This window comes from Mya arenaria, chromosome 4 (assembly GCF_026914265.1).
Source record: "Mya arenaria isolate MELC-2E11 chromosome 4, ASM2691426v1".
NCBI classification, from domain to species: Eukaryota; Metazoa; Mollusca; class Bivalvia; order Myida; family Myidae; genus Mya; species Mya arenaria.
Window position 1 is genome coordinate 8,270,489 of NC_069125.1, and position 24,892 is coordinate 8,295,380.

Genomic DNA, 24,892 nt, shown 5'->3' on the forward strand with positions numbered 1-24,892 from the left:
TAGATATCAAACTTTTTTTGTCAAAAGCAGCCATAAATCCTCCATGCAAGGATATACAACACCAGAAAGCATAATAAGTGAAAATTCAATTACCTAAAATAATAGAGAGAAAAAGATGATTAACCGTAATAGCAAAGAAATCATTGAGAACTTGTCCGACAAAAAGTAATAAAAGAACCGGGCGGGAGGAAGTTAGAAGACACACGTCCGAACCGGATTAAAACTAAAGAACAAGTTAGAAAGGCGCCAAAATAAAGAAGGGAGGACAATTGAACGTTCGGCAATGAGAAAGAGTTCCCTCCCTTAATAATTATTAGATTTCCTCAAAATTTGTTAAATTCATAACTAACGTCCACGATAACCGTAAGGGAAAGACGGGCTCACCAATCTCATACTTACAGATAGTGACTATCATACTATGATTATATGTCTACTTTTTATTACATTTGTTTTGAACTTATTATTTTAACACGTGCACAATAGATACTTTTCAAACCAACCCAGTCGGTAACATTGTTGAATAGTAATGTCTATTAGCCAAATAAATACATAATAATTATTATACCACTACTTCTTACAGTAATAAGGCATCAACTGATTGGGAAAATATGCGCTTCATTCGCACTAGCAACAAAACATCACTTAATTTAGCCACCTTTGGCTTGCTCCGTCCGAAATTCTACAAACATTCCTTAAGCCGAAGACCTTGTATAGAGTTGGGTGTAGGTTGTTTTATTTCATGTGTATGATTTTGCATTCATTTGTAGGTAAGTATGTATCCAGATAGTGGATGCTATGAAGAAATCCATTTTAAAGAGCGATTCTGTCCACCGGTGAACAAATATATGGCGCATTTTGTCCCCCTTGGAACACAGGTGGTTGCGGATTCGTCGCCATAGGCAAACATTAATGGCGGATTTTGGCGGCCTAAAGTACACTAAGTGGCAGATTTTTTCAACTTATATACATGTAACAACGTTTCGCAAATTTTGGCTGCCTATGCAACCATTGATGGCTGAATTTGACGGCCTTTGCCAAGAAATCGTCGAGGATTTCGTCCGCCTATGCAAAAAGAGTTGGCGGATTTTGCATGGATAAATTTGTGGTGCAGTTTATCCATCTAGGCTTAAATTGGTGTTGAATTTTTCAACGTAGGCAATAAATTATGGTGAATATGACGACTAGGCAAAAATTAATGGTGAATTTAACGACTAGGCACAAATTGGTGGCAGATTTGCCTACCAATGTAAAGCTTAGTTGCGGATTTTTTCCAGATAGGCAAAAACTTTTGGCGAATTTTACCCGCCTACGTAAAAAAAATGATGGCTGGATTGGACTTCCTTCGCAAAAAAGTTCGGTGATTCCACATATACATAAATTGGTGGCGAGTTTTGATTGCCTCGGCAAAAATTGATGTTGAATTTTGACCACTAAGGCGAAATTTGGTGGCTGATTGCGCCTGCCTATCTAAAAGTTAGTGGCTGATTTTGCCTGCTTTTGCCAGCTTATGCAAAGATTGGTGGCTGATTTTGCCCACCTATTTAGAAACAATTTTACATCCGCAGAATCCGAACAAAGTTCTAGCTCAGCGCCTGTCTCTTTCGGAACTTCTCGGCCATTTTTTTTTATCGAAACAACCTCGGATGTATTTGGACGGTTTACATACTCAAAAAGCGGAACGTTTAAGTCCGCTGCAAGTAGATCGCGTAGTAATTTTATTTAGCAGTTAAACTTTATGACTTAACTCTTGGGAATCATAATTATATTTGCACTTCACTGACAATCAATTTAAACTTAGATAAAAAATGCAACTCTAAATCACTATATTTAATTAATGATATTATTAAAAAAAATACGAACTACTTCAACTGATGTACCGGCATACATCCGAGGTTATTTTCGATAAAAATGGCCGAGGAATTCCGAATGCGGCTGTCTTTGACTCGTCATTCCATTCATTGAAAATCCATCCACCTGATTGGCCAATAATCAAGGGCATCATCCAAGCCAAGGTATTCCGACTCGTGTCATATTCTAAAGATATTAAGAGCACTTTTCAGATCGTACTTCCTCATTGTTACATTTCAAAGACTTATTGGACAATTTTTTTGTGAACATTGAAGAGTGCTTGTAAACTAGGAAGAAGAATGGGGTAATAATATACACGCAAGTCTACTGGTATTAATATAGCTGTCGACATTGTTCGTCACAAAAAACATGGCATTTCTTCCGACCAAGATTTGTAGATCCAAATATTTGGCCATGCTGGACATCGTTATCTTGCCCCCAGGCAATGATAAAAAGTACCCGTATATTAAAAAAGTCAAATAATACATTTTTACTTAATTATATTTTACCGAGGTGAGAGGATACACATATATCATCGCCGCTCGTGTAAAATAGGTTCATCGGAAAACTTCGTTTCCGCAAAAAAATCTTCGCTCGGTTTTAGAATGACCTATTTTACACTCTCGGCCAAGAAAGGTGCTTAAAATCTAGGGATCAAAAGTTACATTTGGACAAAAAACATCAATACTAATAAAGAAATAATAGATTTTATAATATTAAAGTTGGCCATTGAATCTTTTTTCAGAGGAGTGTCACAATGTGAGCGATGATGTCATTCCTTTTTTGTCTGAAAATAAAGTTTACTTTTAGAAAAGGGGTGGGAAAATTGTAAATATTCCATGATGTTTGGTATTACTGCAGTTTTCTTAACCCTGCTTAAATTAAACGAATTACGTCGACTCATTCCTCAAAAAGATCATAGTGGGGCCATTTCAGTAAAGGATATAAGTTACTTACTTCAAGTATCTTAATTATTTACTGGGAAACGTTCTGAATGGCAACAAGTAAATTATGTTTTAGTTTAATACTAGTCTTTGTTTTACTTAAAACTACTGCTATATGTGACAATGAAACGGAAAAAAGCTCTAAGATCTTTATTAAAACAGGTTTCGAAAGTCTTGTGCCACGTGGCCATGTTCACAACAGTCTGTTCTGACGACCAGTTGCGATAAGGAAAAAACAGTCTCGGGGCTGGTATTCAATATTGATCTTAATCGGATCTAAGAACGATGTAGCTAATCGGATCACACCTGACCAATAGTGCGAATGAAGTCAATGATGTATGACCCTAAGTTGTATTTTGAAAACCACCCCTGACTTGTCTTCATACCTTGAACATTTATACAAAGTCCTCCCATTTTAAAAACGGTCTGTGACAAAGCTGAGGTATATCTGTTTCACTGAGAACTGATTTTGTTTTAACGAGATCACGTTTCTTATTGAAAGAAGTCGCAAAATAAGATACAGTTTTGCACTTTTGGCTCAAACAAAATGCCACCCTATCTTCTGTGCCCGTATGATTGTCAAAAGTAGCATTTCATGTCACTATTGTTCAAAATATATGCATCAAAATGCATCATTTTATACTCAAATCAGCCTATATTTTCGTGGGGAAGTGGGCTGGGGTACGGGTGCACATTTAAACGCCAAAAAGCACATTCAGTGGTCAACATTATACTTTGTCAAATGAGAAGGCAGTATTAAGCAAATCTTCAAATACATGTGCATTTATTTCAGTAAATCAGCAGTCAGCCGTTATTGATTTTAATCAGTTGAAGCGGTAAATATAAACAATGTCTGACCCAATTAGTGGACAGTTTGCATAATATAATGCAGAACACTTAAACACTTAAAAAGATAGTTAGTTTGTACTAAGGGGCTGTTTCCGGTTGGGGGTGGAGCACGTGCAAAGATACGACCCCAAAAAAGTAATTGTCACTTCAAAATTAAGGATGGGCGTTTTTATAATTAACAAAACCATTGACAAATCTTAAAATTTATTGCATATATCATGTAGGCAATGTTTGCAAAAACATAAGAATAATTAAGTTAAAATATCACATTCAAATAGCACATTTTTAAGGCAGATTGTCGGAACCGAAACCCTGTATCTGACACATAAATAAATGACCAAACTGACCTGCCGAGGTCAGGTGATGATCTTTAAGACAGCTTTGTCATAAAAGTTAGTCAACAATAATTGGCTCTTAATATCAGTTACTTAGGCAGAATATATTTATAGAATAATAAACTACAAACTACATTAAACTTATGCATATATCTTTCAAATAATTTTGAAAAATAAAACAAAAAACATCGACTAGAACATCACACGATTTAACATGTCAAAAGCAACATTGAGACAAAATGGTGGTTCCCGTTTTTAACCGGAATGTATTATTGTATTATGCAAAGGCGAGACACACGTTATATAATGCATATTGCACAAACCGTCGTGTTGTAAGAAATCATATTGTCAAGTTATGATACCAACGTCAAATTATGCATGACTGTTATTTAGGAGATCTTCTGCAAGTACTGGCATGGAATAGGAGCTCGTGGCGACCACGTGCTCATCGCGCTTTATTTGCGGTGCGGGAATTGAAAACGAGGCTTGTTCAACGTTAGCAGACGACACTGATGTTACGAGAAACTGGTTTCTATTTGAAGAATTAGATGAGGTTGCGAATTGTTCAGCTTGAATTTCGAGTAACTGCATATTTTTCTTCTGTTTCATTTTTTCGAGAGTTTCGCGGGAAAATTTGTACACAAGTCGTCTGCCTTCGACTCTCTCAAGAATTCCCCGTTTGTAGTAATGTCTGTAAGAAAAATAAAGATGTACATTATTTATACATCAATGAAAACATTTCACGATACTTCCTGCACGTGAATCTTGTAGCTTTTAAACGTTCACTCAAGATCGGTTTAAGTGTATTTAAACGCATCAATTACTCATTAATTACAAATCGAATATTTATGCCTTAAGCAATTTTTCAAATAGTCCTTAATGAATGAAGTTTCATACTCAATGTTTACAATATTTAAATCATATAATACATTGATTTGTGAAACACTTGTATTACTATATATGATATACTTGACAAACCATTAACTAAATTGTAACTCATTCAAAAACAAAAACAAGTAATCTACAAGAAGCGTCTACGATAAAGTAGCGATTATTATCATTTAACTTCCTCAAAATAAAGTAGCTTGAACGTCTGTTGTCAACAGTTTTCGTTTAGAGCTATCATCATCATCATCATCACCATCATCATCATCATCATCACCATCATCATCATCATCATCATCATCATCATCATCATCATCATCATCATCATCATCATCACCATCATCATCATCATCATCATCATCATCATCATCATCACCACCACCACCACCATCATCCTCATCAATCATCATCATCATTATCCTCATCAACAACTTCGTTATCAGCAACATCATTTTCAACAGCAACATTATCAACAACAACAACATAAATGATGACGTCTGCTTACCTCATAGCCCTGCTAAGTTTCTCGTAAGTCATGTTCTCGTTGCTCTTTAGGGTTCCCCACAGATGCGCGACGGACTCGGACTGGATGAACCGGAAGACGCCCTCGGACTGATTCTCCCACTTGAGGATCCCAGGGTTGTAGGAAGGATTGTTTAACATGTCGTAGATGAATTCCCATAGGTGCTGGCTCTTCACTGAAAATTAAAAAAAGAAAACATTTATTACAAGTATTTTACTAGGAGTTTAGTTTGTCCAAAAGTGTCCGTCATTAAATGATGTTTAAAACATACATATTTTTCTGTACTTCTTGATCTTTCAATGGTGTTTTTTTTTTGGCAAAGTTTGCTTTATAATGTTCGTGAAATTAACAAAGTATGACTCCGAATGGTGGTGATTAAGAGACAAAGTATTTTGGCCAAACAACAAACAAACAAATCAATTTGAAATTCTGACTCACTTTTCTTTTCCCTCTGAGCGCGCAGTTCGTCCGCGGTCGGGATGCTCTTGATCCTCGGGCGGCCGGGCTTTCGGCGGGGGACAGTAGCGGTGTTATACTTTTCCTTCACGAGCACGCGACTCGGTGTCTGGAAGGGCACACTGTCGTACTCGTAACCGTATGACATCTGCCCGTCAGGGGCCTGGAGCACGTAATTGTATCCCTGCTGTTGTACCATGCTGGGAGTCAACAGGCCGGAAGAAGCTGTCTGAGGCGCGAACTCGAAAGATGCGTCCCGGGAGTGTTGGTAGTGGGGGTACATTTCCGGGCTGGTGTGTTCGGAGGAGGCACCCGGGCTCATGCAGTTGGAGACGAGACTAGGGGAACTTCCGGTTGGAGAGGCGAATGAGAAGAGCTGGTCATCGGACTTATGCTGGGCCCTTTCGTAGCCGGACTTCGCGGAGAAACATGAAGTGCCTGTGGACGATGGTGACATGTTGGCTGGAATAGAGAACATATTTATTTATTTATTTATTTATCTATGACATAAATTAAAATGAGTGAATTAGATTTTTTATGTATTTCTTCACGAAATTATTATAAATGTATTCATATGTTTATTTCTTATTTATCGAATCACTTTTTATAAATTTATCTTTTGATTAAATATTTGATTGATTGATGGATTGATTGATCGATTGATTTTCTCAAATACTTACACATTTGCAGATGTTCTCTGAATATCCTATGGAAGAGAATCCCGAAGCATGGTTCCAGAACCGTGAAATCCTGAGCGGTCATATTACAGAGTTGTTCCCCCGTCACTGTTCGGAACGCCTCGCCCCGCAAGACGGAGCAGTCAACGCCATACTTCTCAGCGGAGAAATACAGCCAGTCCAGGACCTCTGTGGCGCACCATGTCTTGGGATGTTTAATACTCCAGTTCATGTATTCGGATACTGTGGTATCTAAAATTCGATTTAAAGTTTTAAAATCAGACATTAATTCCTCCAAAACCATGATTTTTTTTTCTTAAACCGCCTTTCTTTTCAAATATCAGGTATTTGCCGTTTACATGCGTTTAAGATAGTATATTGCAGCACATTGATTGAATTAAGTTTTTGTTTATAGATATAAGTTCCAAATAAGATTTATAATTTAAAGTATTGACTTATGTAAAACTTAACATATTTCAAAAGCTTCCTTTTCCGTGTCAGTAAATAACCATGTTTATTACTACTGTATATAAATTAGTGTTCATATTACAAATGTAGTCTTCCGGGTTTATCTAAATAAACCCCCATATATTACTTTAACAGTCTAAAAGTTTCATTCATTAGTGATCTGATAAAACTAATTCTAATGGCATTCGTTGCCTTTTAACAAGTTGGAAGTTAAAGCACTGCGCAGACAATGAGTAATTAACAAATCTTCACAAAGACTATTTTTTTTCCAATTAAGAAGCAATTATTACTCTATTTCCGCGTGTAATACTCACCACACGAGGACTCCTCGACAAATTCATGATTCTGGATGTATTGCACTGGTTCGTATTGATGCCCTGTTGAGTAACTCTGTAGACTGTGTGTTGTCTGTTTCGATGATGACGTAGATGTTTCGACGGGTGAAAAATATTGCGTCATATCCGGCAAATGTATCAAATCCGAATACTCCTTTTTGATTTCTTGGACGTTCAACTGATAGTCTGATTTACCGCCAGAAACACTTCTATTTTGTTTAATTCTGCAGTCAGAGTCTATGCTTTTTACTGAATTTGTGTCATCATTATGATGGGTATCGTGTGTGTCGTCTTTTGCACAGTTTTGTTCAACAGCGTACTGGCGTTCTCCTTGGTAACAAGGTGTCACGTGATTCAAGATGGCGGTTTGGTTTTCATTTGTCTCGACAAATTTGAGATATTCTACATCTTCCTCGTCATCTTCCAGTAGATCCTCGATATACCTCTCATTCTGGTGAAGGTGTGAGGGCGGGGGCGACATGTATGGGAGGGACTGGGGGCTCAAGGCACCGCAGCTGTCGTAAAACGGCTGAGTGTATGTCTGCCGGGGATCGAAGTGGAAACTGTCTATGTGTTCCATTAAGCTAGGTGTCTGTAATCAAAATGTGAATAACTTGAGATAAGTTTGTTGCGCTTTTAAATGATTATCAACTTGGTGTCCATAGTTCAACAAAAGCGTGCAAAAGTAAAAAGAAAACAGTGCAAATGAATAGAAAAAACAATTGAACGGAATCAGCTCTCAAAGAAAAAATAAAATAAAACCGGTTGCATAACACATAAATCAAGAATAGGTCATGAGTAATAAAACAGCCACAAAAACATAATGCAATACCAGCCTGAACAAGATGAATAAAGCGTAAAATAAACAAAAAGGAAAAGTCTTAAGAGCTTCTTACAAGAATGCTGTCATCAGCAGACGGCATACTTTCTTCTGTGAGATCAGGTGAGGGTGTTCGGGAATGCTTTTTAGCCTCTTCAATCTCGCCTAATACCTCATCCACAAGCAGATAGAACAGATCTTGTTGATCAGCATCCGCTGTAATAGAAACGCATGCTTGCCATACACCAGAAGGAAAAAAAGTGTTGTAAAAGACGTAATAGAAAGCGTCAAATCGCCAAAAGTAAAAGAAGATGTTGCCGGAGATAATGTTCGAATTTTGTGCCAAAATTGCCTATAAATATAAATGACAATTTCAATAGGCTATTGAGTCCAAAATAAAACTTCAATTCATTCCAAATAAGCATACCCAATGGCCAAGTATATTATAATTTCTATCTTTGCCTTGATATTTTACGTACAATCTAATTATACACTTCTATCTACTTCCAAAACCCAGCCACTGGATTGGACAGTCAATCTGGGGCAACTTGTCAATGATTTTATTTTAATAGTATGAGAAGACAAACAAATATTTGGTACTTTTTATGAATTTGTCAGATACTAATTAATACCCCAAGACGGACTTGTTGTCGCCAATTATTTGTCTAAAATTTAAGATAAAAACGAAAGATATTTAAACATTGTGTCCGGCACAATGTAAAAAATACTTGAAAATATTGTATAGTATTTTTTGACCAGCTTGTTTCACCCTCGATATAGCTTCGTGAACACTTTGTCTGTAATTGTTTTCTTAATTGGTTAAATATTCAGAAGCAATATGAAATGAAAAATAATAAGTTATTTTCCGGGGTCAAAGATTGTGTCCATAAGTGAAAAAAGGTTGAAGAAATGACAAAATAAGAAAAAGAAAGATATAAAATAAAACACCGGGAACCGTTAAGCGAAATTCAAATAAATCGAAATATATAGAACGATAATAATAATAATAGTGCATTCTAAAAACAGAAGTAATTCAATGTGAAATAGTAATTAGGAATAATTGATTGTGACATAATTGTTAATTCGTTGATGATTTCTTGCATATATTTTGTAGCTGCCTTTAAGCTTAGGTTTTAAGATTAGCCTAGATGCGTAAATAGTTGAAATCCGGAAACTGTATGATATAAATACCTGAATCAACGTCCAACTGTTCAGTTTGCACCATCAGGAAATATTTTCAGGAAATATAAATTTTAAATTTTAACACAAATTTCCTTCTTATAATTAAAATCACTTTTCCGTGTCTAGTTCAGTTTTGTTTAACTCTCCATGGTGGTAACATGTTATATACGAATTTTGAGGAGTGGTTTAAATTTTTCACCCCTAGGGACTTACGACCGAAAAAGTAGGCGGGATTTAAATTAGTCAATCAATTTAAGTTAAATTTCGCTAACGGTGAGATACTATTAAATATGATCCGTCACGATTTGACAGTTGAAAATCAATAAAAGCGATAAGTAAACTTAATGATCCCCGCGGGAAAAAAGTGAGGCAGAGTCAGTGAAGTGGAACGCCTTGGGCAAAACATCCGAGGAGTGCATTGATTCTGAAGACAGGACTTACCAGGGGCTCTTAAGGATCCGTCAAGGGGCTGGCCCCTATAACAGTGTATTAGACAGCTCGTGTTTTATATGTCAATTTGTACAAATTTTCACTAAGTACCGCTTCTTTGAACAATGTTTTAATCAATCAAAATTTGTCTCAAAGTTTATTTACTGGACTTGTAAAATTACTTTAATGAATTATTTGTTTAAAGAATGACATAATTTACACGTGTAAACAAGAGATAATTCACAGACATTTTACTAGTATTAGATGGTAATAAAATAGTTTTCTCAAACATTATCTAATTAATGTTTTAATATATAGATATAATTCACACTTAAATATTACAAGTAGAGATTCCATATTAATAAACAAATACAACTTTGTTTTGAGTTTGATATACTAGTATATACTTTTTGTATGGGAAACCTACAGGGTTCATAGAGTATCACTTTATTCGAACATTGTAAAGTGGTTGAACACACTTAGGGGATGATTCCAAGTTAGGCAAAGTTAGGGCCGGCGGGTCTGCGAAACAAAATATAAACCTTCAGTGGCCCTGTAGCAGGAATCAACCGTTTAGGCAGATACTATACACGGGTTGTGTTAGGGTGGATGGGTTGGCGAAACAACAAATAAGCCTTCAGTGGTCTTGTAGCCGAAATCAACCGTTCAGGCAAATACTATACACGGGTTTTGTTAGGGTCGATGGATCTGCGAAAAAAACTAAGAGTGGCCAAGTAGCATGCCGTTGGCAGAGACACTGGTTGTGCTTATATGAAATAAATTCAGCACACGTACAGCAGCAATAAGCCCACCGTAATGTTCTTAACAGGCACAATAGTTAACAAGTTTAATCCAAGATGGAACTAATAAAAAACAGTCGTATCAAAGGATTTGGGTGCTAAAAGATGAAATGAACAAAACACAGGAGTGGATATCTAGCATTGCAGGTTAATGGGCAGATTGTTCAGAACTCTGTTTAAGTTAACAACGTGATTTACGATACAGTCGTTACTTTTTAATTAAAGTATTTGATGATGCACCTATAAGTGTGAGAAATACCTCAGATTACAATAAACTTTTCAGAGCAGTAAAGTTAACAATGATGAGATCAGCACAGTTAACAAGTTAATTCTTCAATATTTCAAAAAATCTATGTTATAATTTATTTGGGCAAAATATGTGTGCCTGGTCGCAGAACAGATAATTTGTAACAAATTTAGCAATTTCTACCCCAATTTTCCTGTGATAGCATTTTTACAACAAAATTAAAATATTGCTACTCTGAAGTCCGAGTCTCAAACCCAGACTTCAGACTTAAAAGGCAAAACTACAAATTACCATTTCACTGCAAATTCTCTTCTAGTTGAGAACTGAAGCTGAAATTTGCTCAAACTTATAACTGTTTAACATTCTTTTAGTATTTACATTTATCTTTGTAAAACTAAGGGAATGCATTGGTCATTTATTATTTTCTGAGTCTAGACTCGGAATTGAGACTGTTTGTAACCATAGGCTCAGTTCTCATTCTCCACTTTAAATTGAGCAACGTTCAATGTCCATTATAAACCTAAAACGTTATTCTTGTTTTATCAATACTTTACCATTGCAACAACTTTAAATAACTTTAAATACAATGTTTACTTTTATTCAGAATGGTTACTTCATACATCAGTTTAAAAATGACTCAAATCAACATGTATCTCTAGAAGTCAATGGTTTTGATGTGTTTTCTTTGTTTCAATGTCGGTACCTTCAAACGATGTAGTTTTTTTGTTTGAAAAGTCAATTTGTTTTGATAAATGTTAATTTTAATGATAATATTGATAATGTTCCAAACATAATAATGAAGATTTCGCATGTACGCAGTAGCAATATTGATTTATGGTTTTAATTGATTGACAGTCGATGTGTTTTACACCAATGTTATTTGTTAACTAGTCAAACCGTGCCCCGGGGGCTGGAAGGGATGGCTAATAGGGTTTCTACAGTAATTTGGATGCTTCGTTCCTCATATTGCATACAACCTGATAAAGGCCAAAATGGCCTAAGCTTTGTTGGAATAAAAGTTTTAATAATAATGGTGAACGTCGGTTATAATTATTGATATATCAGTGTTAGAAATTTTCAACATCACTTTAGACTCAGAGAACCGATTTTATATCAATAATATCAGATCGAATTAAATACTTTGGCTATAAAATGAACTAGAAATAAAAAACAACAACACATTTGTTTAGAATCCATCTGGAACAACATCTTATTATTTTTATTTTTTATTTTTCAAATGTTGGTTGTCATAAAAACACCCATTATGAAAAGTAACCAAACATATTGAAAATAAACAGAAACTCGATTTAATGCTATACAAACATGAAAATACTAAATAAGATAAAACGCTCAGAGCATTTTTACAACAAAATAATAAATCAAATTTATGAACAAAAATTAAACAAAATTGTATTACTCACTTTTCAGTGTAATATTTAGCCTTGCGCTATAGTAAAGCGCTAATATACAATGTTTCCTTAAACACGCAGTTAAACTGTTCCTTTTCTTTTTTCAACTGATGCCAGGGCGAAATGAGACAATTTCAAATTCAAAATGTTGTTTTGAAGCTGAGCGGGAAGTTTTGACCCCCGACTTGAATTGGCGGACCACTTGTACTAGGGTTTTTTATAAACTCTAATTGCATGTATAAAATTATCTTAAGTACCATGAAATAAAAGTACACCATTTAAACATTGGTGAAATTAATCATGTACATGTTGCATAAGCTTTGCCAGTTTAAAGAAATATTAAAAAACAAGATGGTAAAAATACTGTTCAAAATTTAAAAACAACATAAACAAGTGTTATTAGGTTATTTGTATCGCGGGTAAATAAAAACTCTGAAAAATATCAAGTAAAAAAATTTATAAACAACGTACAACAAAAATGAATAGGTTATAAGTATTGCGTTTGTAATAAAATTCTGCAATATTTCAATGAGAAACAATAATTACCCCCCCCCCCCCACCCCCGGGATCAAAACGCAGTACTTTAATAACTCATTAGGTGTAAACATCATTGGTTGAAATAACTTAAAAGCCATTTTATTGAAGCTCTATTTCGTCTTGTGACGTCGCGCGATGATATGTGTTATGACGTCAACATTTGGTCTTTGTTAATGTTGATTATGCTCAAACTCTGTCGAGCTGTATTAATTGTAAATGTTATATCGGAATAACGATTGTATTAACCCAAATAAGCTCATCCAAACTTATCCACACCAATTGATAGTGTGCCTCGTATGATTTACAATCTGGTAACCGGAGCTCCGTTGAATTAATTTAAAAGAAATGTATCAATAACTTCTTATTCTGCTACTATAATTGTCCATTTAGTTTCAATATATTTATTAAATACGTTAAAAAGTACCGGTGAGAATTTTCTTTTATCGCACAAAAATGAATGCGCCATTTTAAATATCAAACCATACAACAGCTACCCTGCCTGTCAATATACCAACGTGGTCACGTGACGCCATTTATGTAGATCTTATCCGAGGTGTCACTGGTAATTAAACTTTCATCCCACTAATTTAATTACAAATTGCATCATAAAACTCATAATGTCTTCCGTGGAGAAGGTTATTAGAGTTTTATTAGAAATTAGTGGTCAAAACTATATTTTGTCCGATAAGAATAAAGTGCATGAATTTTGGTAAATCCAATATTGATTAGATCAGGTGAATCGGTAGATTTAAAAGAGGCTTGGCTAGTAGACAAAATATAATCTCGACCACTAAGCTGGTTAAAGGGTTATGAATTAAACCATTTACTTTGGTAAATACATACTAATAACCCTTAACATTTTCTAACAGTCGCTGACATTACTATTATATAACGTACAGTTAAAGTGATACTCTTATCCAAGATCAATGAATACACATGTATAACGAACATACATTTTGAGTTATAAATCTTTAACAACTTACTTCATAATGCATTTATGAAAAATACTAATTACTAATAACAAGATTGTAACCGTGTATTTAATAGCTGAAAGCGCAAAAAGTATTACATCATTGGTGAATGCTTAAAGATTTACTGTGATCTACTTTAGTCTCATAAGGTAAAAATACCGTGTTTTCTGCACATTTCATTTAAATTAAACTCGTTATCCTTCATAAGAACCATTATTTCGACATTTATTCATCCTTTCTGGTATATTTAATCAATCGTATTAATTGCGGTAAATCTTATTTGGGAGTAGTAGTGCATCTTTAATGTTAGAATGCTTGCAATATGTTCATCTTCATAAGATACATGCATGCGTTTTACAAACTATTGAAACCATTATTTAAAAAAAATAACTAACTAACATAATTTCAATTAAAGCAGCACTCTCACAGACTAGCCGTTTTCACAACTTCTTTTATTTTTTTGTCTTGCAATGAGCCAATGTCTGCATAAATGTCTAGAAACCAGTTATATCAGAAGGATAACTAAAATTAGATCGCAGTTTTACATTTATTTGTTCGAATATTGATGTTTTATAGCTAAAAGCGTTTCTAACGCTTGTGGTAAATGAAATATTTGGCTGTTTTTCGAACAATTGAGATCTGTTATTTTGTGAGCTATCTTGTATGACTAAATAGAAGGCATTGATGCCAAATCAGATGATTCTGTGACAATTTTTAGAAAATGTCAAAACTGTCATTCTGTGAGAGTGCAACTTTAAAAGCAATGATGAAATTATTAAACAAGAAACTCACGAAGGTTCAAATATAATATTAAGACTTTTGTAGAAACAAGTCTTATTCCATCGGCTACTAGAATTTACTGTTGTATCCCGAACCCCGAATAATTACATAAATTGAGAAAAATTATACATACAAACAGAAATCCAGAGAATCAAAACTTATGAAGAAACATATATATATATATATATATCCCTGGAATTCAAGTTATCGCTTTTAACAATTCGTTTGCGTAAACGTGTCTAGAATATGAAATATCATCAAAACATAAAAAAATCACGCTAATTTTGGACTGGTGGTCTATCTCTTCATCTAATCCGGTTGATAAATTAATATTGTAACATTTTACGATTACATTAAACATCTCACGTTTCAAACTGTTTCTACGTGACAAAAGGTGATCTACATTACTGTTAATTTGATACACTAGGAAGTAAAGCACAGTTGCTTAGGTAAATTAATCATGATGATTAATTAATTATAATTTGGTTTGGGAAATATTATATTTTATACGAGTTCGGTTATTAAAACAAAACGAAACCGGAATTAAAAATAATGTATTTAATAAAACAAAACAACTATTCTGAAAAGATATTGAATTAAAAACACACATATTGCAATAAGTGATATACACTAGGAGAGATGTTTAGGTGTTATAAAAAACCTTCGAAAAGATTTGAAGCCTTTTAAAAGAAAGCATCGATAGATTGCTTGTGATATACACGATATTCGTAAAAACTACTACTACTACTACTACTACTACTACTACTACTACTACTACTACTACTACTACTACTACTACTACTACTACTACTACTACTACTACTACTACTACTACTACTACTACTACTACTACTACTACTACTACAACAACAACAACAACAACAACAACAACAACAACAAAAACAACAACAAAAACAACAACAGGATTTTTTTGTGAATAACAAGATATGAGCAAGATCAGTCGAAATCATTATAGGCTTGTTGAATTTAAAAACAACAACAACACACAAACAAACAACGCTGCAAGGGACATTGGCTGGTCTCGGTCCCGTTAGATCACGTGACAAGGTTGTTGCCCTACAATCCAGTTACTAGACAGCTCATGTTAACATGTCAATTCTGGCTGTATTCCGTGAGGTAACTAACCGTTTGAACTCAGGCTTAATCGATCAAACTTTGTCAATGATTTCAACTTTTAACTGTTTATTTAATTTAACTATTTGAAATAAACTGTGCACGTGTACACAACATATTAAATACTATAACATCTTAATAACCATAATACAATATATATTGCAATACGATGATAAATACAGTAAAATACTGTATAAAACAATACATATTACAATACAACAATAATAATACCATAATGTCAGTATCAAATCGAAGTTTTTCATCTGGATAGTGATACACTTTCATGAAACTTAACGCTTCTAAAGGGAGGCAGCCGAATTTTCTCTACTTGGAGTCACGTGCTAGATCCTCGAAGAATGCCAAGTTTAAATACTCTGTTCTTTTCAGTGTGTCTTTATCTTAAGTAATATGACCCAACTTTAGACTATAAAGCAAAATTTGACCTAATTTCTACAAACATATCAGTTTATGTTACATCCTTTTTCGTTCAGCTGTATTTAAAAACAATTCAGAATTATTCCAAAGATTAATAACCTATAATAATTTCAACAATGTTATAGAAATTCCCGGGACAATTCTAGCAGACATAATGGTGATAACAACTATGATCGACTGAACAAAATATATCAGATTTTTATTATACCTGTACCAACAGAGAACAAAGTCAAATACATCCAAAAAACAAGTTGTCATGAATGCATATAAACGCACATTCAGTCAAACCCGTTGGCTCGAATTCGCTAAGGTCGATTTCCTCGTTGGCTCGAACTGGATGACAAAGACCGTTTTTTAAACTGAATGTAAGCATTTCAACGGGGTTTGACTGTACATTCATACAGAATATGAGGAAAGACATACATACACTAATTAACTTAAGTAGGGTATCTTTATGTTTCCGCAGATTTTTGTAAATATATTTATACAGTTTAAATAAGGTATTTTTTATTTCCAGACTTTAACAATTCTATTAACTAAAACATGTTTTATCAACAATAGACACTCACACGACAGCACGCATAGTTTACGTTTTATATATTAATTGGATTTTCTAGAGAAACTGAGAACAACACAGTGCCATAAATTATACCAATTACTTCAAACAAATCGCCAGTAGGACTTAAAATACAAATTTCATGACAACAAAGGTGGCCGCCTCTATCACGACGCTTGTCAATCTAGGACCTCATATATAATTGTTTCTGATATTTTTGACAAGGGAATTTGTTCGGACATTTTGTTCTGTCGGTAAAAATTAATTTATGGTGATGAACTCGTTATGTTTAGTACTTTTGTTGCAACAATAAAGAAAACCATGTAAGTGATATCATGTGATGTGAAATGTTGCTGCTAATAACTTGTATTTATGAAACGTATTTTCATTGACTATGTACTACGCATCGGTCGAAAATAAGTTATTTTGTCTGTGTCTGGTGAAACAAAAACATCGAATCCCAAATTATTTATTGAAGGACAAGGTTTCAGCTGCCCCGCCCGTCTCTGTAGTTTTTTTATGCATTTTAATACGGTTCCTTTTTATGTGTCTTTTGTGTGTGCTCTCTCGTTTATGGCGTCTTGTTTTGTGCCAGTATGATACCAACACTTTGTTTATAAATGTCGGACAAGTTTGGGAAAAATGTGAGCAAGTATGATGACATCACTTGGTTAAAAAAAGAGAGATAAGTGTGAGGTAAGCGCTCACAACCTCGTTAATGCCCGCAGTGAGTTCTTTACTTCGTATTCACTGACCGTGCCAAGACGAGAGTTGATAGTTGTATACTGTTTGTAGTTTAGTTAAGCGTCTCTTGTTGGATGTTTGTTAGGCATTGATTCTTAAGTCTTTGACACTGGGCTTGTTCATGTAGCAATATTTTATTGCTATAAATCGTATATACTCTGAGTATTTACAAAGTCTCCCGAACAGCAGCAAATTTTCTAAACGAAAATGTTTGAAAAGATGATTTTTTTTATCGAATTCCTCGACTGTCTCTTATTGCTTAAGGATACTAGATCCTGTAAAGTTGTATGCCAGTATTGTTTTAGTTGGCACAGACAATATTTAGACCCATTCGCTTCATAATTTCTATCCTCTGCTGTTGGCAGCAGATATGGATATGTATGTAGTTGCACTTATATAGCAATGTGTAGTCTGTTACATTTGGCACACAACGTAAATTACTCATGTTGCACGATAAACTTTAAGGTCATTGCATTATAACCTTTGTGTCCGAAACACGAGAACGTATTTGAAAATGAAGATGGAAAGTGTGTCCGAATAGAGTGTCCACCTGCAGAGTGTCCGTCGGCCGAGGTCGTGGGTTCGACCCTAACATGACGCACAAAGCAATGCAATGCAGTCTGGTTCATGAGTAATGTACCTTTTTTTTGATTGCCACATAAAATTGACATACTCCCTTTTCTGCTTTTTTGCCACTTTAATATTGCACTAGTTTCAACGCCCATATTTGCTCTATAAACATGCTTATAATGATCACATTTTTTATGTGTTATTTATATGAAACATTGGAACGTTGAACTGGAGATCGTATTCATTAACTGCCCTCGTTTGTCACAGGCAGTAATAAAGATCTCGTGAACTATTGACAAGGACGTTTAATATCAAAGACATTTTGATAAAAAGTAACGTCATAGATAAAACTAACTGACTAAGATAAAATCTCCAGCCTGACAACAATCAGGAGACAAAAAACATCACCAACACGCTCTGTGCTAACGAGGTGAGATAAAAATCGAACATGACAACCAATCATTACGGAACATGAAAGTACAAAAACTTCAGTTATACTTTTGTGGTAGCTGAATATAAGATAAAAATCTTACTTGACAGCTCCCAGACAGGCAAGGGGTACAGCACATGATTTCTCGAAACTTATTAAAGACGCACTCTTACTCCCAAATTAGCAGTACCACAGTTAATACAGTTGTTTTAATTTAGCCAAAAGGATGGATAGATATCGATAATGGTTTTTATGAAATAAAACCTTGTTTAATTTGAAAAAAGTGCATACAACACGGATTTTTTTATCCTACAAAACGATAGTTGATCACTATTAATATTTTAGGACTCACCAGTCATTTAATATGTGTGCGTTTTTAGGACCCATCTGTCATTTAATATGTGTGCGTTTTCAGCTATTAAATACACCGTTACAATCTTTTCATTAATAATCAATATTTTTTTATAAATGCATTATTAAGTAAATAATTGGGAATAAGAGTGCATCTTTAAAGACTTAAAAATATACGTCTGTTAATACATCTGTATGTATTGATTTTAAATACGAGTACCACTTTAAAGCTGCACTCTCACAGATATGCCATTTTTACAACTTTTTATTTTTTGTCTTGGAAAGAGCACTTTTTGTGTAAATATCTGCAAATCAATGATTTAAGATTGTTGACAAAAATTCAGATCGTAGATTTTCATATTTCCGTTCGAAAATTAAATAAATGTTTTATGGCTAACGGTTTAAGAAAAATGCATAAAACATCAATTTTTGAACTTTAATATAAAAATCTGCGATCTATTTTTTTGTCAGCAGTCTTATATTACTTCATGGTGTCCATGAACTTTTGCAAAAATTGGCTCGTCCAAAGACACAAAATAAGAAAGTTGCCAAAACGTTCAATCTGTGAGATTGCAGCTTTAAGATTCACAGACTTAGGTAATTACTTGTTTTGTTTCGCAAAATTTCTAACATTCTCCTGATTTTGATAAATAAATTACTTATTCATGATTAACAGACAGCTACCTTCTACACACAAATTATTGAAGAACAAAAATAGTGAGCTTAGCTTAATCATGTTAAAACAGACTTAAGTAGATTCCAGAAATCGGCCCTAGAGCATCAACAGTTTTTTTTTCTTTTTTGCTACTAAATGACACCATCCTATTAGAACTGAACAGAACATAACATATAAGTGTAGTATTCCAACCAGCAAATAGGGAATACACAGTTTAGGATCGGAAACTTTACTCGGAAAAACAAGAGTCATATTAATAATATTTCAAAACAGCTTTTCGGAACAATATTTCCAACGGCTTCTTCACAACAAAGTATTCAACACATTTCAATTCATTCTAAATATTGTAAAAAAGGAAAGGTAAAAAGAAGTATTTCAACCAACTCTATTTAGAAAGAAATGGCATTGTCGAGATGTATATTATTATATCCTTAGTCTTAACCCTACTATACCGTAAGAAACATGACCGGGGGTCAGGAACACCCTACTATAGCGTAAGAAACATGACCGGGGGTCATAAACACCCTACTATACCGTAAGAAACATGACCGGGGGTCAGGAACACCCTACTATACCGTAAGAAACATGACCGGGGGTCAGGAACACCCTACTATACCGTAAGAAACATGACCGGGGGTCAGGAACACCCTACTATACCGTAAGAAACATGAACGGGGGTCAGGAACACCCTACTATACCGTAAGAAACATGACCGGTGGTCAGGAACACCCGGCTGACTTGAGGTCTAGATGTTATCCTGGGTGTCATAGCGTAATTAAACTTTCATCCCCCTAATTTAATTGCAAATTGCATCATTAAACCACTAATGTCTTCCGTACTATACGCGTGTGACTATCATCCATTAGTTATTGTCATAAAAAATCAATGACATTTTTATTTCGTGAGGATTTGTTATTTTTGTGTTCGAGTAATTATCTGCTACTCAAGCGATGACATGAGAAAGATTTATTATTTTATGCGTTCACTGCAAAACAAGTTGATATAAGAGTTACTCAAATCTTTTATGAGAATGCGGAAATGTGAAATGTGAAATACTAAACTTATATAATACAAGTTATATTCTTTTCCAACCTCGCCTTGCATAATTTAATGTTAAGATTGATTGTTTACATACTTATTTTCTTACACTAATATACTGAAATTTCTTAGTTATGTCACATGATCAATTGTATTTTCCCTGAAGTTTCCATACAATATACATTATTACCAAAGTAAACAGCTCAATCCCCTGTATACTATATATGGCAGTTTCTTTCGTTCCCGAATGTGCTTATCAGCAACAAGTGTTATTACAATATGTGCAAACCAACTCTTTTTGAAATCCTTAAGGCAATTAATTTCTTTTAAAAAATCTTTTTTAAATAGATACATATGCGATAATAATGAGTGAAACATCATTAAATTACAAAAATCTAAAATTTTCGAAATCGGCCCAAATCCCCCATTCAACAAAATATGAAATGTGTGTTTTCCATTTCTTGCTAAGATAGAATTGTTCTATTATTAGAAGTATTTTGGTACTAGTACATACAGATTATGTGGTATTTATTCTATAAATTCTATAAATAAGTAAATAAAACTTGGTATTCCGTTTTCAATTGTTTTTCATCTTTCCCGCTTTATTTTGCATTTTTTTCTGTTCAACTTTAGCTAATTTTGTTATCGAATGTGAAGTACATGACGTGTATCACTAATTTGCATTTTATAAAGTTTTTAAAAGCATGTGCATGTAAGCTTATTTATACACGCACTCGGATAAGGCCTACTCGGCGAGTGCTCCGATAAGATTGTTAGTCATATCAGGGTTTTGGAGCGCAATGCACTGACGTAATGTAACCCTGGTTAGAATTACCCTGGTTCTTTAACGTGCACCAGTACTTTTAATGCACTGTCAAACGGGACCCCATTTAATTCCGTCCCGGAAGACGAGTAGTATTTTTTTAGTGGTGCGGCGGGTAATCGATCTTTCGACCCCTGGATTGACAGTCAAGTGTGTAACCACTACACCACGGGTCCGTCACAAATATTGAAACATTTGCAATTGGTTGCTTTTAACTATAACATAAGGGGATGGTATCAAGTGTGTTCACAAAAGAGTGCGCACTTGATGTTGGTTTTGTCTCTTTTGACTTCACATGTCAACTAACAGTATCTTTCAAATCGGGATTGCTGACTCCGCAATCAGCAATCCCGATTTGAAAGATACTGTCAGTATATGTGAATTTTTATTTGCTTACGTAGGCTTGCTCTTGTGTACAGAGAAACAGAATAATCCTTTCCTTTTTGATAAACTTAACCAAAGCAAGTGGATTTCAGAAAATTTTCTCATCAGCATTCTGGTCAAGAGAATTTATGGATGCAAAAATATGTGCTAAAATGTCATACCACACCCTTAAAGCTGCACTCTCACAGATTTACCGTTTTTACAACTTATTTATTTTTTGTCTTGGAAAGAGCAAACTTTTGCGTAAATATCTGCAAACCAATGATAAAAGACTGCTGACAAAAGATCAGAGCGCAGATTTGCTTATTTCCGTTCCAAAATTAATGTTTTATGGCTTAAACCGTTACTAACGGTTTAAGAAAAATGCATAAACCATTTTTTTAACTTAAATATAAATATCTGCGATCTAATTTTTTTGTCAGCAGTCTTATATCACTGGTTTCCATGTATTTTCGCAAGAAATGGCTCGTTCCAAGAAAAAAATAAAAAAGCTGTCAAAACGTTCAATCTGTGAGAGTGCAACTTTTACAGACACCCACAATGAAAACATCGCATTCACTAACGTTTCGAGTCCGAGTTTGAGACTGAAGACTTAAAATACGAAGTTATTTTTGCGAGATAAAGAGGGGCCATATTACAGAAGAATCTTAAGTCAATATTTTACCTTTTCCTTAAATTCAACAATTTCCTTAACTGATTTATTTCATTTGAAGACAGTGTTATGCTAATTGTATATTCTGTAATTAAATATGCTAATTGTATATTCTGTAATTAAAGTATGGACACTTAAGTTTTTAAAAATGAAAAATCCATTTCAAGGGATTAGTTTTTTAAAGAAATATAACAATTCCAAATTTAACACATAAGTTATAATATAATTATCTTATTCTTAATATTCTTAAGATGCTTCTGTGATAATAGAAAATGCTTAAAATGTTTCATATGACAAGTTTCACCTCAATGGATTAACATTTTGTTATTAAGAATCGTATGTATAATTAAAAAAAATGCACAATTTAGAATCAGGAGCGGTATTCATAAACTTCTTAAGTCATTTCTCAACTAAGGCCACTCTCCTAATTTCAATATCATTTCACTTCTATGAAATAAAAACTCAAAATTTTCAAAGTACAATATTTTCAGCGACCTTATTGAAAACCCCCAAACTTAATTGTTAAAAATACTTTGGAAATGACTTAAGATGCTTTATAAATACGGCCCAGAGTCCCGAACTCAAGTCGATACTGATAACGTGCCCTTGGGACTTTTACTGACTACTGTGAAAGGTGCTACCCTGCCAACGACGGCTTAAAGGACGTTTTGTTGAACTCATGTGAAATAAATTCGTCTTTCAAGATTTTTCAAATTTGAATCATGAACATTTGTAATATTTCATCATAAAAATACGACATAATTGGATCAATTTGATTTTGGTGGCCAGCCTCTTCATTTTAAGAGTCAACGGAAAATGTTTTTTAAAAAGCAATTGACAAAAACTTGGGATGGTCAATTATCAAATTTATCAATGGGGAAACTTAACGAAAATAATTAGGTTAATACCACTTAATTGTTGAATTGACCTTGAAGCAATTAAGCCAACCAATCGAATGGCTTAAATTCAATTATTTATTGATAACGATATTTTGATATCTAAATGTTGTATTTCCGGTGCTAGATATGTATAGAAATTTTAAGACTAGTCTTGAATATGAGAGTTATTTAGACATTATACCCCAAAGTTTACGATTTTTCTTTTGTAGACTGCGACTCTCCGTGCACCCACTCCATATTCAGACTGGTAGATACGCTAGAAATAATGTTGTTCGAAACCAAAGATATTGTCTTTGTTGTAATTCCAATGATATTGAAGATAAATTTCACTTTATCTGTGTGTGTCAAGCTTTTAATGATTATAGAAAAAATATATTAAGAAATGCTATTATACAAGACCGTCTGTATTTAAATATTTACAACTGTTGCAATCAAATGATAAAATAGAGCTTATTAAACTATGTCTGTTTGTTAAAGAGTCTGTCTGTCTGTCTGTCTGTCTGTCTGTCTGTCTGTCTGTCTGTCTGTCTGTCTGTCTGTCTGTCTGTCTGTCTTTCTGTCTGTCTGTCCGTCCGTCCGTCCGTCCGTCCGTCCGTCCGTCCGTCCGTCCGTCCGTCCGTCCGTCCGTCTGTCTATATTATTTCTTTATTTCAGTCTCATCATTGTATTGAACGTTCATTAAAGATGCACTCTTACTCCCAAATAAGATTTACCACAATTAATAATATTGTTTTAACTTTCCAAAAGGGATGAATAAATGTCGAAAATGATAGTTCTTATGAAGAATACCGAGTTTGATGAATGAAATGAACATAAAACACGGTATTTCTACCTTATGAGATTATAGTAGACCACAGTAAATCTTTTAGCATTCACCAATCATTTAATATTTTTGCTCTTGCTGCTATTAAATACACGGTTACAATCTTGTTATCAGTAATTCAAATTTTCCATAAATGCATTATTTAGTAATTAGTTAAAGGTTTATCAGTCAAAATTGAGGTTTTTTATACATGTGTATATTTACACCTCAACTTCCATTCCTTAAATGAACTGCCTTTCGGCAATTGCGTTCATCATCTTCGGATATGTTCGGATCGTAATTCATTGCATAACAATATTCATGGAAGCTATTGATCTTGTTATTGGTTGTATTGTGTCTGCAGGCCCCATAAAATATAGATCAACATTTTTAAAAGTGTTAGTTTATTATATTTTAGATATAATGGTACCAGAAGTGTTTCAATTTTACGTTTTAAAGTACGCGTGGATTCCTTCGGACTCCACACACATTGACCAACCCAATTGCGTTCATACCCCGATAATGACATCAACCCCGCAATTCATTCCTTAAATATATTGATTTTGAATATGAGTGTCACTTTCATAAAAGTACATTCAACAAACAGTACATACAAGTGCATTGCGACTTTACTAAGAGTTATATGAGACTATCAATTTTATAATACAACTCACACATATCATTACATCTCCATGGAGATGTGAGCAAAATACCCTTGATAATCCCATTTTAAAAACTGATTCACGAAAATGAAAGCAATATTCTGATAGTGTAAATTAGTACTAATGCACAAATAAGAAATAGGAGTAAGATACGAAATCCACATATGATCAGATCATTTGTGATTGGATTAGCAAAACCATTTTACATTTGACTTAAAAAGTAACATATGCTATTTTAATA

At 34.1% G+C, this 24,892-nt stretch overlaps 1 protein-coding gene across 1 annotated transcript in view; it reads right to left on the reverse strand.

Moving 5' to 3' along the window:
• Positions 1 to 3,828: 3,828 nt before the first annotated feature.
• LOC128229847 (uncharacterized) overlaps positions 3,829 to 24,892 on the reverse strand; it is a 67,200-nt gene continuing 46,136 nt past the window's right edge. The window contains exons 5-11 of the mRNA XM_052941699.1: positions 12,220 to 12,304; positions 8,217 to 8,356; positions 7,300 to 7,912; positions 6,521 to 6,769; positions 5,823 to 6,302; positions 5,367 to 5,559; positions 3,829 to 4,667 (exon numbers count right to left, since the gene is read on the reverse strand). Of these exons, the coding sequence (XP_052797659.1) occupies positions 4,349 to 4,667; positions 5,367 to 5,559; positions 5,823 to 6,302; positions 6,521 to 6,769; positions 7,300 to 7,912; positions 8,217 to 8,356; positions 12,220 to 12,304 (2,079 nt within the window). The 3' untranslated portion in view covers positions 3,829 to 4,348. The remainder of the gene's footprint in view (positions 4,668 to 5,366; positions 5,560 to 5,822; positions 6,303 to 6,520; positions 6,770 to 7,299; positions 7,913 to 8,216; positions 8,357 to 12,219; positions 12,305 to 24,892) is intronic.